The 17099-nt window shown below is 41.5% G+C and overlaps 1 protein-coding gene across 2 annotated transcripts; it reads right to left on the reverse strand.

Moving 5' to 3' along the window:
• Positions 1-349: 349 nt before the first annotated feature.
• Positions 350-16862, reverse strand: plekhm2 (pleckstrin homology domain containing, family M (with RUN domain) member 2). 2 transcript variants are annotated; one of them, XM_074644621.1, is made up of 20 exons: positions 16248-16862; positions 13207-13313; positions 12767-12876; positions 12427-12526; positions 12194-12281; positions 11925-12099; positions 10789-10848; positions 9240-9528; positions 7668-8435; positions 7514-7583; positions 6160-6250; positions 5777-5841; positions 5469-5557; positions 5174-5306; positions 4367-4557; positions 4180-4245; positions 3901-4060; positions 2543-2722; positions 1278-1394; positions 350-1099 (listed from the first exon to the last, which is right to left on the reverse strand). In XM_074644621.1, the coding sequence occupies exons 1-20, from the start codon at positions 16305-16307 to the stop codon at positions 962-964; spliced, it is 3057 nt and encodes a 1018-aa protein (XP_074500722.1). In that variant the 5' UTR covers positions 16308-16862; the 3' UTR covers positions 350-961. The 2 variants fall into 2 exon arrangements, with proteins under 2 accessions (XP_074500722.1, XP_074500723.1); XM_074644622.1 differs by lacking the exon at positions 10789-10848.
• Positions 16863-17099: the final 237 nt, after the last annotated feature.

Genomic DNA, 17099 nt, shown 5'->3' on the forward strand with positions numbered 1-17099 from the left:
CACTTCCACAACCATCAGTGATGCATTGATACTGTACAGCATTATATATATGAATGCTCTAGTAACTGTTACTAAGCGAGGAGTGACTTTTATCTTCACACGGTTGTGTGACTTGTGCGATCAGAGAGCGTTACTTCTGTGTGTGCAAGGCAAGGAGTGTGAACTTTTCCACGTTGTACACGAGCATCAGCTGCCCCCTTCATATATGGCTTTCTTGACATATATCAGATTTTTTTTTTTTGTGAAAGAAAACATTAGTAATTCTCTTATTTCACTGTGCAGGGAAGCTGCTGGTAATGGATCCTTCCTCCCCACTCAGCTTCCTCAATGTACTAAATACGTTTAATCATTTTCCGTCCTGTCTATATCTCAAAGTCAAGGCTTGAATTTGACGTTTACTTTGTGGAAACAGAATTCTCAAACTCTATTCAGCAGGATATATTTGAATGTATTGAAGATAACACAACTACTGTATGTGTGTTCTGCAATTATCTATCGCCATTTCCTACAGAGCTTTTTCCATACGGAGAGTACAAAATATCATGTGACCCCAAACTTTTGCTGCTATTTCTTAAGAATCTCTAATGAAGGAATAATGGTAATGTATCACTAGGATCAAATACAAATCTGGTGTATCGTTCTGGTAATATTTGTTCATTTCATTTCATTTCAAGTGAGAACATTCTTGCCGTTGCATCGCTGCGATGTGATGTGCCGCATGCATTGCTACTTCTGCAGGAGGTTTCTCAGATAGAAACATATCATCGGTGAATCAGAGGTGCATCACCAACCAATAACCATGTCTGGTTTTCAGCTTAGGACTCATTAGTTTACAGTGACACACAGACTGTATGCCAGAGTTAAATCCATCTATCCTGGAACTATAGCAGACTGTTTGACTATCAGTCTGTCTCACTGGCTACCCACAGGTTAAGTGTATGGGTGCATATGTGTGTGTCTGTCAGCACCAGGGTTCCCGCTGGGCTCTGCCTCGGGCCAGACTGTCTGCCCTCTGCCAGGCGCTGTTCATCAGGGCGAGGGCCTCACCACAACGCTTCTGTACGGACGGATCCCACACTTCTTTGTGAGGGAGGTCAACCTGTGTATAGTGAGGACATACATGAGGGTTCAGGCAGATGGGACAGCCAGTGCTAGTAGTTGTTGGATTTAAGATCTTGAATGTTAATATTTTTGGGACAGCGAATATTGCTGTATTATATATATATTGCAGATCTTTATTTCCCTAAAAACACTGATAACTACATCTATCTACCCACCTGGAAAACGGCCTTCCATGTGTTGTCTAATACCTCCAGCAGTCGGTCTCTCTCTTCACAGCCGCTGAAGTATAACACCCACGGAGGAAGGAACTGGGTCCGATCTGCCGCAAACTCCTACAGAGGGAGAAAGTGGGAAGGCTCACATTAAAGGTCCTAAACACAAGAGAACTATACCAGTGCTATACACTGGTCAATCTCGGAACCAATCGGCTATCGATCTGATGACATAAACCTCATTGTTTACATTCCGATTAGCAACTTGGGATGCGAGACTATAGTTGGAGTTCAGAGATGACGTGTCCGACCGGATTGTTTCACAAGTAGCCAGTTTACAAACTAATTTTAATCCAATAAAAACCTAAATCATTGTCAGACGATAGCAGGTGGGTTCCCAGAATGCATTTCGGCCAATGCGCTATGCCTCTTTCGCTCCCCACACGGACTGTTTACATGCATTCAACCAAAGCCTACTCGAACGTGATTGGTCAGTACTAATCGGACAAAATCTTGTCCCGTTGCCTACAGATTGTACATGTGAATGCAGAATCTGTTTATTATATTATGATGACATTATATACTTTTATATACTGTATAATGTACTGTCTGTTAATTGTTTATACCTTTAGATACATAAGAGTAAAACAAAAATTGAGCTAATGCTATAAACCTAATTTCCTCTTGCTCTCCCATCATTATGCGTCCATCATGTTAGTTATGGATCAGGAAACCATATTTCTGAAGCTGTAAATAATGAATGAGCTCCGTTCAGTAATGCTATACCGTTCTCTTAGTCTCATTTGAGGTTGTTAATTAACAGAAAATGTTGTGGTGGAAGGCACTTCATGACAAAAATCAACTAGATTTTAATTAAACCCTAACCCCATTAGGTCTCATAAGATGGGGAGATGCCTGAATCCTTTAGCAGAACACTACTAACACCCCAACTAAGTTAGTCAAGTTTGTTTGGTATACACACACACATGATGAGGGCTGGGCCTCTTTTTGGAAACATAAAACTTAATTTGTGATGTTTTCCCATTCAATTTAATTTGTAAAACATCACAAATTATATATATTTTTAATGGTAATAAGCATGCATACCCTGAGCAAAAGCACATTCCTGAAATTTAGGAGAACCCAATAACATAGCTTAGTTCCATAGTTAATATATTAAAACTGTGCGACACATGAATACATAAAGTAATTAGTCTAAAAAAAAAAAAACACTAACACCAAGAGGAGTTAAACAGAGGGCCACTCACAATGACACAGTACTGCTTGTCGGCCTCCACGCTGACAGCAATGACATCACAGATATCGGCGCTGCCCAGCGAACGGAAGAAGCTGGTCTGACAGTCCTGATGGCAAGTTAGCAGCCTCCTCTCTGTCATCACCAGGCAACATGGGATACATGGAGTGGGGGCCACACCCTGAGGGATGACCTGCAGGTAGAGGCTGAAAGTTAATTATACCTTGCATATACAATGCAATGTATACGAGACAACCTGGATACCTTTTGCACTTTATGAACATCAGCAGCTGTTGTAACAAAGTCCTGTACAGCCAGCACAGTGCATGCCTGCAGGGATTATTTGTCAAGGAGAGTTCACTTCTCACAGTCCCTTCTGGTTGGAAGCTGTGAGGAAAGCCAATCCAATTTGACTGATGAGTTTCCCCACTTAAAGGGCGGGTCCATCTGCATTCTTTTCGGTTTTCCTCAAATGGCAAATCAGCCGTTGCAAAAAGCAGGTAGGTTACCATAGTAAGCTAATCAATAAGGTTATGAATAATGTGAATGCTAGCTGAGTCAACTTTAGCAGAAGTTTGGAAAAAACTGAAACGGTTAGTTTGGATTTTTTGAAGTGGGGTTGTATGTATACTCCTGTGGTCTGCAAGTTGAAATGACTGTTTTTGTGAATGGAGTCTGGTGGCTTTGAAGAGAGAGATATAACAGCAGCAGTCCACAGCAGTACGTTGTTTAGCTTTCGTGCCAGTCTGCTTCTCTAAACTGGGAGCATGCCGACCGCCATCTAAGTTACTTTATGTACTGTTAATACACTGACTATAAGGATGTATATATACTGTACATGTAGCAGCGTCATCATGCAGAAACCTACGTCAGGTCACGAGGGAAAATGTTATTAAGGGGGTTGAAGGGAAAATAGCATTTTGAAGCTAAAACATACATACTTAGGATTTGAATACACGAGGAACACCACTGGGAAGCTACAGAATGATATAAAAACCTAAAAAAAACGTAAATAATGGACCCACTCTTTAAATTCAAATTAAATGCAACAATGTGTGGGATATCACAATGAGTGCATTGCGAGTTATTATCACAAGAACAAGTGCTCGCTTTGTTCTAATTAAGCAAGTTTGAATTGTTTCTTTTTTAGGTAAAAGTATATTGACAGTACATGCCACTGATCTAGTCTTACAGCATATACAGTTGAATAATTTTAGTTTGAAGATGTTTTTTTGCACTGTACTAATGAACAGGCTTGTGACAACCATTATTGTCCCCCTGCGTTTTATTAAAATATTGAGATACATGTATTATTAGAAATGTAAAAAGTGTTTTCTAAACACATGGTGTATGTGATATACAGCTCCTCACCCCTTTGGAAACGGACTGGCAGAGCAGCAGCATCCAGTCGGCCATGTCCTGCTCATTGTTGGCGCAGAGCTCCAGCGGAGGACGCTCTGTCAGGATGACGTGGAAAGCGTGGGGGCGCTCTGTGCTGTTTGAGCGACGGCAGCCTCCACAGTGCTCGCCTCTGTCGGGCACAAAGAGCATGAAAATATATCAGTGAACACCATTTTCTTAGAGTTTCTTTTACTGCTTTTTAACAGTAAAGGCCCCAAAATGTTAATCTTTCAGCCAGTTGAATCTTACCCCATAGTGACTGACAGCAGAGGTGTCCCATCAGTTCTCTCTGCATACAGGTACAGAATCCCCTTGCTGCAAGAAAAGAGGAAAACTATTTATATTAACATATGGTATATTACCTATGTATCGTGACATCCCGAAGACATATTGATACCAGCTGAAAGGGGCGATGATGTGTACGACCTGCCCATACCTGAGGACGAGGTAGCAGCTTTTCCACAGCTCTTTGCCCAGGTAGGTGGATCCAGCCCGGAACTGCAGAGTCCCCTCCTTGGTGCTGGAAGGTTGTCCAGGGATTGGTGGGCCACCCTGGGGTGACAAAGTCATGTCCATAGGATCCTCCCAGTGGACCAGTGAATACAGTTGGATGGACACTTCATATACCTGCAGGAACATGGAATAATATTTCATTTGTAAATTCTTTTCATAATTCATTTTTTAAAATGTCAAAATAATGAAATACTTTGTAATTTTGTCCGTTTATTCATAGATTAATAAATGAATTTGTAAACACATTTATTAATGCCTATTTTTACTGTACAAATTGTTATTAATCAATTAAATGCTCTATTACTATTTACGTGACTCTTGTGTTTTACTCCATAAATTAGGGCTGTCAAAGTTAACGCAGTGGCAACACGGTAATAACCCGGTGGCAACACGGTAATAATGCGAGGTGTGGACTTAAGTCACTAATTTGATGACTTTAGACTTGACAAAGTCAAAAAAGACTTGCAACTCTACTTGGACTTTAACACCAGTGGCTCCTGACTTCACTTGGACTTGAGCCATTTGACTTGAAAATACTTGCTACCCTGCCCCCCAAGCTCAAAGATTAAAAAGTATGTTATTTAAAAAGTGTTCCTTTAATGTCCTGGTTAAGACAAGACTTTGTAATTTTGTGGTTGATGAGTTACATGTATGTCAGCTTTCTCTCTGTTCAGACCAGACCTGTAATGAAGAGCTAAAACAGTATATGTGAAGTTCAATGTGTCTGTACCTCACAGTGAGATTCCTGCGAGACAAACTTCGTGAGAGACAGTTTTTCCATGGTGGCATCAGTCAGCACAGATGGGTAAGGAGGCTCTCGACAACCCTTCACCATGGATGACTTGAGAACAGACAAAAACCACCTGTAAGTGAAGAAGGATGGATTGGACAAGGTCAGAGGAGGGACTAACTGTGATAATGTGTCCTGTATGGCTCACATATGACCGCAGATGAGTAGTTGTGCATGCTGGCTCTTTGCACAGGGACACAAGGACGGCTGTACAGAGATATACAGGTACACTCACTGAGTCAGAGAGGCATCAGCTGTGTCCAACAGGAATTTTCTTCGTCTGTTGGTGCAAACCACCATCACTGTCTGTTGGTCGAGGCCCACCTAATGGAAAACAGTATTACAAATAATTTATCAGACACTCCAGCGGACATATTCGTGCGAGGCGAATATCTGCTTTGCATTTGGTCTGAACACACCTTAAGATGTCCATAAGAAGACATAATGAAAGGGTTTGTAGAAACATGTGTAGGTCAAATAAGAGCGGCCCGAGCGTCGGACAAATGAGAGAAAATGACAAACCCTGTTGTGCAGGACACTTACCGACAGATAGTCTATCTCATTATAAGAAACAGCATCTTCTACTGTGTAGGGCTTCTCTGCTGCACCTGTGGAGGAAAGCGAAAGTAAAACCAAGACATGCAGTAAGCACATGTTCATGTAGAGTATTTTCTGACTACAGAATAACCTCATTTAAATGTGTTCTCTACTTCCTAGAACGTCTCATGGGAACATTACAATGGTAGAAACTGTCAGATCTGCAGGGATTTGTCAGAAAAATAAACTCTCAGGGTTGCTAGTAGACACTATTGGTTTACAAAGTCATGGTCAAAATTGTTTTCCCTAATTATAAAGAAATTACGAGATCAATGCCTGTTTACCATGTGTAAATAAAGTCAATACACGCTGTGTTTTTAGCCACTTACCCTTCCTAAGCAGGTAGATGTAACAGTCAGTCAGCAGCAGGTAGAGGGGCTGCAGGTCGCCCTCCATGTGGCCTGTGCTCATTCTCACCATCTGAAAACACAAAGATATATCAAGTCAAGTGTCAACAACCTCCATATTCATCTGTCTCAAACTGCTCTGTTCACTAGTGATGGGTTCTGGCAACTGGATAGCAGCATAGCACAAATGTTGCTTTATTCACTTGATACTTGAAATGTTTTTAGAAGCTATTGTGATTTGTAATAAAACTGCATCTATTTTGTTTGCAAAGTGTGGTGCAAAGACCGAACAGATAGATTACTATAGCCTGAGTAAAAGCCGTTAAAAAGGCAATTGGCAAACTGAGCCTTGCAACACTTCCACTGAATAACGGTCTCCAAACCACTTCTGCCATGTCAAAACAAGTATGAGGTAAACAATACCAAAACTGGTTTAAAGGGATAGTTTGGGTGTTTTTAAGTGGGGTTGTATGAGGTACTTATCCATAGCCAGTATATTACCTACAGTAGATGACAGTCAGCACACCACCAGTTTGGAAAAACAGACAGGAGTTACCGCACTGAAGCAAAGCAATGTACTGTTGTGGACGGGGCCGGCAGCAAAATGTATTTTAGACACTATATTTAGAATATTTTCACTGCTTTACCTTGTTGTCAGACAGCCCTTTCAGACAGGGAACTGAAGCCATTGTAGCCATCTATGCTCTCACCAAAACAACCAGACTCCATTGAAAAAACATGTTATTTTACCTCACAGAACACGGGAGATGCTGGTCTACCATTGCCAGCAACCCCTGTGTTCTGCGAGGTAAAACTACTATAATTTTCAATGGAGTCTGGTTGCTTTGGCAAGAGCATAGATAAAGGCTTCAGTTCTCAGTCCTAAACATAGACTATATAGCTGCTTCACGGCAAGGTAAAGCGGTGAAAATATTCTAAATATAGCGTACACTTAAACTGATATTGATTTTTTTAGGTGGGCCTTTCTTTTAGGTGTCTAAAATACATTTTGCTGCCCCGTCCACAGCAGTACATTACGTGCCGACCGTCATCTACTGTAGGTAATACACTGATTATGGTACCTCATACAACCCCACTTCAAAACACCCAATCTATTCCTTTAAAGACTCCTTTCAAGACAATTATGACAGTAATTTACTTTCAGGTGGGCCTGGTAAACAACCATGACGTCACTGTGTTCCCTTACTTCTCTAATTTTTATCATTTGATTGTTAATGTTACAGTTGAGCCATTAAACAAATACATTCACATTTTCTCCAAAGAAAGTAACTTCTTTCAAAATAAATAAAATCACAATGAGTCACTGTGTCTTCACCTTGAAGAGCTGCTCCTCGTTCTCTCTGAACACATGAATCATGAGAAGAAGATGGTGATTGTTGTCCACCCTGAAATATGAATCATGAAGAACATTAGACACACTTTAAACAACATTATAACAACAAACAACTCATTTTGTAGAAATTCCTTACTTAAACTCTGCAGGATGAGAATTTTCTGTTTCCTCAGTAAACGCATCCTTGTTGGTTTCCTCTCCTTCATCTGTTTCTTCCTCCCTGGTCTTCATCTCGGGCTCCTGTCCAGTTGACGCTTTTGCCTTTCCCTCATCTTCAAGGCCACCTGAAAGAGTCTGTGATTGGCTATGCTCTGTAGAGTCATAGTGGCCACCACCCGTGGGAGTAGAGTCTGGACTGTCAGGGGTAAAGCAGCGTACTTCTGCAGACGCAGGAGAGGCCTGCAGGAAGTTGTGGCTTGAGGCAAGAGGGGAGAGAGACGACTCTCCTGGAGCTGGGTCAGGTGGCTTACCCTCTGAATCCTCCCGAAAGGGCTGCTGGGCAGGAGGCTCAGGGCCCCGGTCACAGCCTTCACGAGTTTTCTCCTCTCGGTGCTCCCAGACCTCCTCCCCATCCAGAGCCCCGTTGAGCCGGTCCATGACATCACGGAGGGGTTGGCCCACGGTTTCCATGGAGGTGTCCGTCATCTCTGGGAGCCGTAGGAGCCCTTCTACTTCGTCCTCACCTACTTCCTCCACAACCTCTGATCCCACCCTGCTTCTCCTCAGTTCCGCCTCGGCATCCAGCTGAATTACCGTGCCGTTTAATGATACCACATCCTCTGAGGCCAGGTGGCTGTTGTCCATTTCCATGTGCTCAGAGGACATGGAGTTATGGATGCTGCTGATAGAATCTGTGGAGCCCTTCCCTCGACGCTTCTTGGCTGGTTTCCTTCGTCTGGCCATCCTGGAAGACCAGAGTGGTTAGTTGTGGTTCCTCCGTTTTATTACAATTATATTTAAGACCTTTGCACACCAAGTCCGTATTCTTCATCCAAAATTGATGCACGTTTAATAATAAATACAACCTCACATTGTGTCAATCACGTTTACATATGGAATTCAAAACATTGGTCCGTCATTAAAGTTTTCAAAACAGGTTAAATTTTCTGAGATTTTTCAATTCTGTCAGAGTTGTTTGACCACTCAGAGCCACCGTAAATACAAACCTCATCATCCAAAATATGGCATCTGATAATGCCGGGTACACACTACACGAGAATCAAGCTGATTTTGGGTGCGATTTCTCGCTCCGAACAATCGTCAGCAAAGCCCTGATTTTTTGATGGTTCTAAAGATTATCTTGCCAGATATTCCTGTGGTGTGAGGTACGTTAAAAGTGTTTTTTACATCCCCCGATCAGCTCGGAAGTCCATCCTGGCCGCACCGATTTCACGTCGCCAATATTAAACATGTTCAATATTTACGATCGGATCTCCTGTTGTGTGTGGGGAACCCTGAGGACAGCCGATGACGCAGTCACGTGGGAAAGAACGAACGAAAGAATCCAAAAACATAATGCTTCCAACCGCAGCTATCTCCGGCGCGGAGGCATAAAAAACGCAATGGAGTGTGCAAGGTTTCTGTGCATAACAATTTTTATCAGATGAAGGATTAAAAAAAACGCAAACATAATATACGTACTTGGTGTGCAAAGACCTTAACTGTGCAGACAGAATATGAGTCTACAAGCCAGAAACTAAAGCTGTACCTGATGACCTCCAACTCATTGTTGGTGCTCTCCATCTCCTCTGCAGCGGTGACTGAGTTGTGGCGGCTGGCCACATGAACTGGCGTGACGTCGGCTGAGGTGCTGGTGGTGTTAGTGTCCGAGTCCTCGTTGAAGGGGTTGTGTCTGAACGTGGGGCTGTGTGGAGCGAGAAGAGATGCTACCTTCACCTTGACGGTGCTGGTAGAAAGGACCACCGTGTCGCTGATGACCGTCTGGGGATCAGAGCCACTGGACCGCGGGCAGCTGGCCTGGTCAGTAAGGTCACCCTCTAACATGAAAAGAAACACACAAGAGTTAAAGAAGCAGTCACAGACATTTAGTTATATATGTATAAGAAATACACAGAATTTTTGGCACTGTCTCGCCAGTATACATCAAAAAGTTTTACCATAGAAAGTCATTTATAGTTAGATAGAGTTGTTTGCTGTTGTTTTTGTTTGTTTTCATCACCAATGGAAAGGTAACCAGCGAGACAATTTCACAAAAACTTTGTGTATTTCTTCATCAGCAACGCACACAAACAAATGTTAGAGGCTACAGTGTCCTTTGTAGTTCTTCAGCAGGGTCAGAGAGGCACAAAACACAATGCGTAAGACATCAAGTAGGCACACAGCCGGGCAGCAGCTTTCTTTGCAGTGGCACAGGCCTAGGTCAAGCATTACATCTGCAGCTAGAGATGGGTCATACAAATATCTAATAATATAATTTGCAGGAATTAGCATGAATGGACTGACCAAGCTATATGGCATAGACCAAACCAGACCCTCTGATCACATTTAAAACAAATCCCCCAATTTCTCTGATGCTGTTTCCACTGAACTGATTACTTTTATAAAGTTATGTGTCATCAAAACTTCAAAAGTTTACTACAAACTGATGCTGTAGTAATACAAAGTAATAGGGCTGTGCAATTAATCAAATTTCAATTACAATTATGATTTTGGCTTCCAACAATTATGAAAGCAAGATATAAAACCTCACACTACAGTTGAGCTGAACCGAGGCCAGTGCCACATTTCATACAGGAAGAGAAGACATTACAACAACGATACGCCAGACAAACATGGTGTAATGTAGACAGACTGGACGAGGTGAGTACCAGGCAGAACACCAGGCATTTATCTTGCAGTGGTAAATAATAAGGCAGAGTAAGCATTCGGAGGAACATTCCCCAGATGAGTAACACATGCAGAACATGGAAGATAACCGTTCCCACCCAACACTGAGTTCCCAGTGAGCCAAAGAGCTGCGCTTCTTCCCAAACTTACCAGTCAACTTATAATGTATGAAGATTTTTCTTGTTTGTTAATCCATTCCCACAAATAGAAGCACTTTTACCCATGTTTCATGTCCTGAGATCAGCAGTCTTTTGCACCAGCTAGCTGTACTTTACATATTATTAACATGTCTAAATACTGGTTAGAGTACCCAGCATGCATTAAGCACAAACTGCGGGGTGGCCATGCCAGATAGGAGGGAGGGAGGGATATGAATGGGCAGGTAGGGGAGGGGTTGACCAATGTCCCACCTTCCCAGTCTGCACTTGGCAATGACTGCAACACAGGGAAGATGTCACCGAAATCATAATCTAAAAAAAGGAAGGATAACATTCAACATTAGAGAGAGATGGAGTGGAGACAGGAGAGAAGAGATGGCACAGAAACAGAAAAATAACATGACATATGGTATATGAAATAACAGAATCGATGGGGGGGAATAAGACAAAGTGGGAACTAAAACTAAAACAGGGAAAATGACTCAGTACTTTGTGGAGAGTGTTGGGAAAGACATTCAGTGAGCGCTGCAATCACCCCGATGAGAACATTCTTTAATCACGAGCCTCTGCACGCCAAGTCATCCATTTGATAAAATGCACTTTGGTATCCATGAGTCACCAAAGAGTCTGCAAGGATCAATCCAACTTCTGCTTCAACATGCCATTAGCTTGACATCACTGTATGCATTTGTGCCAAAGCATACGAGTGTGTACTTGTGGCCTGAAATCATAAACCCAAAATAAATGCTGCCATTCAGTAATAGTCACATTGTGATGAGTCCATATAGTGTCCAGATTAGAGGCACACAGAGACATATAGAACTGACTCTAGATGTATGATTGAGCTAATTCAAAGGGGAACAATACTGAGGTCCAAATGATTATCAAACCAATTAGTCTAACTGTCTAAATCTACTGTGTTTTGTCCACCTCAGCCTGCTAGTGTTGCAGCGCGTTGCTTTCCTTAACTACAGCCGGCTCTACACTGTAGGTTGCACATGGGAGTGAAAATTAGGTTGTGAATGTTAAAAATGATTTGGCCGCACTGGTGATTGAACTCTGAGTTGATAAAATACTAAGATTCGCTAACCTCTGACTGTAGCAAATCTGTTATCTCTCCTCTCTTATCAGTAAATATCAGTGTACAGAACATTCAGCTGGCAGCTTCCTCTTTTGACAAATGTCAAAAAAATAAAGTGTGCCAACTTTAGAAGGCTACAGCTGTTATTTCAATGCCAGATAAATATTTAATCAACATTTAAGTAAATATACGTATCAGATTAGACTGCTGATATTTGGGTATCGGCAGATATCCAATAATAAAGAACACAGATTGGCATTGGTGCCAAAAAAAGTTGATCCGGAGTTTAAACATCCCAACTGCTTACCTTCACTGGAGGGGGCTATGGCACTGTCGTCCCACTCCAGGTTTGTGGAGGTGAGGGAGGTGAAGGAGTGCAGGGACAAACTGTCTGAGCTGGGCAGCCTTTCCTCAAAGTCCAGCAGGTTGTGGGGTTTGTAGTATTCTGGCATGTAGGGGGCCACGTCCAGATAGGGTGCATCCTGAACCATTAGGACCCAACAGAAACATTACATACATGCTGCTAACATTTAGGAGCAGCATTTCTATTGATATTATCATGAAATATATGCTAACCAGCTCCAGATCAAAGCGGATGAACTCAAGGCCAGACACCAGCGTGAGGAAGAGCGTGAGGTGGTCATGACTGCAGACCAGTGCGTTCCTAGCAGAGAAGAAAATCAGTTAGCTTCATAAATACTTGAGCGTATCAATTTGTCCTCAAAAAAACACAGAAAGTATTTCCTAAAATGCATTATAACTTCCACTTGTTACATAGCATCAATCTGTGAATTGGATGGATGACTTACTTGAAATAATACTTTTGTAATAATCCTTGGTTCTCCTGGAAGAGGCGTAGATAGCTCTCTAAAGAGCTCTCACTCAATGCGAGGTATAACCAAGCACGGCCTACACAGAAAAGAGAAGAGTTTGTATACATATAACCCACTGAATGACGCTATACCCCAAAATTCTAGATACAGACTGTAGGTACCATCAGGGCTTGATAATAACATTGTCCTGTCGGGATTGTGTATGTTGAAGTACATGGGATTTATTGTTTTACATTTGTATTTTACCGTGGCATCGAATTGGTATCAAGAATCCAGGAACTTCACTGGTATCGACTATTAAATTTTGATTACTCACTTCGACCAAGGTTGGTTGCTATGTGCTGAAGCTCGTCTATCTGGCGGACGGCCTCTCTCCTGGTGAAGTGAAGGACCAGGACCCAGTAGCCCGAAGAGATGTCCTGCAGGCTGTAATGTACAAAACAGTCAATAGTATCACATGCATTAGGCCAAAAGGGGGCAAGGGGAGTAGCGTGATCACACGAAAACTGCATTTTCAAAGAAATGCAACAGTAATATACTGTGATGTATCTACACCTAGATCAATTATTTGTAGCGTGAGTGTCAAAGCTGACAAAATTGTGACAGTTAACATGGAGGGACATGCAGAAAATATAATAAAAATAGGATTTATAACAGGAATTTTTTGCAAGACAAATAAAAACAAACCAGATTACTATTTGCTCTATGCACCTTTCCTCTTTCTAGTGTGCAATTTACTTGCAGTAAGCCTCTTACCCATACAGCAGAGCGTGGTCAAGGTGTTCACAGAGGCGCTGAAGGACCCGGTCGTGATTTCGGATAGCCGGAGTCTCATCTTCACAGGCCGCAAAGTAACTCTGCAGCTGTAAAGAGACAAGGTTTCTCTGCTGTTTATTTTGCTGGGGAGAGGGAAATTTTAACTCCAATTCCAGTTAAAGTTACAACTATTTGTCAAGAACTGATTGTATTTGAAAAATTATCACAAAGGACAGACCTCTAAAGTTATATCTATTTATTTTCTAAACAGTTAGGTTGGATTCTATAGGACTGTCAGGCTTGGGTGCATGGATCTGGAGAGGAATGTTTTTATTATTTATACTATATATACCTGAAACCAGCTGTTTAAAAACTTTGGAGGTAACCAGGTACGTTACCTCTACTAGTCCCTTATCAACGACTGTTGAATCGCTCTCCAAGGAAGTTGGTGAAAGACTTGCAAAACTGGCAGTTGTTAAATAAAGAAATTGCTTTCATGCAAATAAGCAAAACAATGAAGTTCTTTGACTTTGAATTTGAATTTCTAACCTGATGATCAAGTTCTTTCTTTGTTTTGGCTCTTTGTACTCATGCACACTGGATTTGAAATAGAACAGTGACTACAGTATGAGCAGACACTGTTCATTAAGCGTGCTTAATGGTTTTCACATTAATATGGGGGGAACACTGTAGGAATTGTAGCCAGGCTTCCAACACATTTTCCATTTCAGATTCCATACTTTTCCAGACTCTTGGTAGATTTTATAGACTATATTTGACTTTGTGACTTGGTGACACAGGGAGGATGGTGTAACAAAATTCCACACAAAGTTTGAATCCAGCTTTCTTATCCCATTTGGACATTTGGAATTGTTAACCAACCAGGCTTTGTATTTGGGATTGTCAAGCCAGCCCTTGGAAAACTTGCATTTTCCCATTTTGCTCAAGCTCGCTTTGGCATGCGCTCTCTCACACAGTGGTCCAAACGCCATGAAAAACTGTCCCCTTTTTGTGTAATCAATATATTTTTTAGAAATTTTATATTTTAGAAAACAGATTAGGGTCAACAGTCTGGGAAAAAAAAGGTTTTTCCTTACTCTCTTTTCTTTTTTCCGTACTTATCCAGACCTGGAAATTACTCAAATCAAAATTCCATTCTTTTCCATACTGTGTAGGAACCCTGTGAGCTCTTTTTCTACATGATCCAAGGTTTAGGACAGTGCAGCAGGACAATGATCCTACAGTCACTTCAACACAAAGTCAAGCAACCAAAGAATTTAGTGCCAACAGTGGAATGTTCCTGACCTAAATCCTACTAAGTATGGGTTTACTGTTGTGACTCCAGTGTGCAGGTGCTCCTCGTATTGCAATTTTACTGCTGAAGACCAAGCTGAAGGCAAGTAGCAGTGAGTGAGCTGGCTGAAGCACAGGTCTGGCAAAGCATCGCCAGAGAAGATAGGATAGGATAGGATACGGATGTAAAGGATATGCAGCCAAGTACATTTGATCACCTCAAATTAGGGGACTATGTATTAAAAGGGCTACAATTCCTACATTGCACATCTGGTGTAGATGTATGATCAAAGGTGCCACTTTTACCCTTATAGACATTTTCATTTCAGATCCAATGTGCTGGCGTACAGAGCAAAAGCAACAAAAAACTCTGAACGCACTACATTGTATGCGTCTTATTTCTACTGACAAATACAAAGCACAATGTTAGATGCAGGCAGCTCTACTGAAAGGTACAGTTTGTTCAAGCAGATGATGCCGAGTGTGTTTCCTTGTGGTCCACTGTCCTGCATTGACCTGCAGAAGTATTGAAACCTTGAGGCATGACCAACCTAAGTGTAGGTTGGAGTAGCTTTGAGGATTGTGTCCCAAAGAAAGAGGAATTTTATCCTGTGTGACTATCTTTCCACACATGACCAAGCAATGTTTGTTTCAGGTAAACACTGTGCACTTTCTTGGAAGCTTGAGGCATACCATTCACGGTCCTTTATGAAGTCTTTACAGGGAGATAAACGGGGTAATTGGACTAAAATGTATTAAGACAAATGTGGACTAATGAAGCAAGACACAATACTGGGCTCATTGCATTAAACACTGGTGAACTAGAAATGGGAAATTACTGAGACAGAGACAGATGAAGGCTGACCCCCATATGAGAACTATGAGGACTTTGAGAACTTTAAACACTATCTGCAACCATCTTGGACTCTAACCACTGGCGCACTTTACACTTACTTTACACTATACATCCTATATACCACTTTATAGACTGCACATATGTACATATTACATTCATTTATTGTACATACTACATTTATTTATTGATGGACTGTACACACTATGTTCACCCATTCACTCTGTATCTTCTATATCTCTGCTTATTGTTTTTATAATTTTTGTATACCTTTACCTCTCCTGTGTTTCACTCTGTTGCTGATGTTGATGCTTTGACACCTGAATTTCCCTCCGTTGACTAATAAAGGTTCATCTTATATTATCTTGTCTCATGAGGAAGCCCATACAAAATAAAAAACTCAAATACACAGTTTTGTAAAGTGAATGTACAAGCATGCAGGAGGAAGAAGCAAAGATGTGTGTCTGGTTATGAGAAAGGAAGTTTCACAACAACAGACAGGCATAGCTAGACACAAAATATGTCGATTTACTGGCTATTGTGGCTAAGTTATGTTGCAAATATGTGTCTCTTAATATAGTTGCTTGCAGATGTGTTTACAACACATGCCGCAGTGAGCAAAACACAGGGGGCTTGATGCCACTACTGTTCCCCCAAGAGGTCAAAGAGAGAAACTAAAACAACAACATGACAACAATAAAGGTGGATTGATAAATTGTAGGGAATAGTCTACAGTGAGGAACAGGCCCTCCCATGACAGCGAGCTGATAATGTCCCACACCGACTTGAAAGTTGCCCTCTTTGGCAGACAAAAGATGACCTAATGTTACAGTCATTCATGTGAAAATAACATTTTATTATTTGTAAGTGTGCTGATCAACCAGACGGAGCTTACCTTCTTGACAGACAGGGAGATGTTTTCCAAGATGCGATCCTTTACTTTCAGTTGATCCATCACTGGTGTGTTTGGCAGCTTTCAGCAGCCTGTCAGCTGACTCCCAAAGAGCTCTTGTTATGCTAATGCTAATGCCGCCTTAGCTTAGCTTAGCTTAGCTAAATAACATTATCTTTCTGCCTTCCAATGCTGCCAAACTAACACACACAGCTTTGGCTGCTTTCACGTTCAATTAGACAACAACCGCTAGTTAACAACCATCATATTAAAGCTAAAACAAGCCGCGGTGAGAGGTCAACGTCTGTCAACGGCTCCGGTTAGCCAACAAGTAATGTTAGCCTAGCTCCGCGTTAGCTGCTAAGTTAGCCACTTTGACGCTAGCCTCCGGGTGGGGGTGGCTAGCAAGTTTTTAGAGTCAAGACTATAACTTTTAGCAGCATTTGTGGTTATCATACTCTCCGTTTGGTCTTTGTGGTTAGCTCTTGTGAACTACTTTGAGTTATCTTTTCCCGCATTAGCCTCTATAAGTAAGTTAATTAACATCAAAGTCACAGATGCTACGGGTACTTCTTGTGCTACTGACCTAACTGTGGACTCCAACTGTCAGTGCATTACGTCACCACTAGCCAGCGCGTGGGGAGACTATAGGGGTTGAACCTCATTCATAAATATCACTATTAAAAGTTATATTTGCTCAACTTTGTGCAAAAAACATAAAACATCATAAAATATGACTTGATTTTAAATAATCAGAATTAACTCTTCAATTCGGCGCGCGCAAGACTCCATGTTTTAACTTGTAAATAATACAATTATAATAAATAAATAATATATAATATAATATATATTTTT

This window comes from Sebastes fasciatus, chromosome 8 (genome assembly GCF_043250625.1).
Source record: "Sebastes fasciatus isolate fSebFas1 chromosome 8, fSebFas1.pri, whole genome shotgun sequence".
NCBI classification, from domain to species: domain Eukaryota; kingdom Metazoa; phylum Chordata; class Actinopteri; order Perciformes; family Sebastidae; genus Sebastes; species Sebastes fasciatus.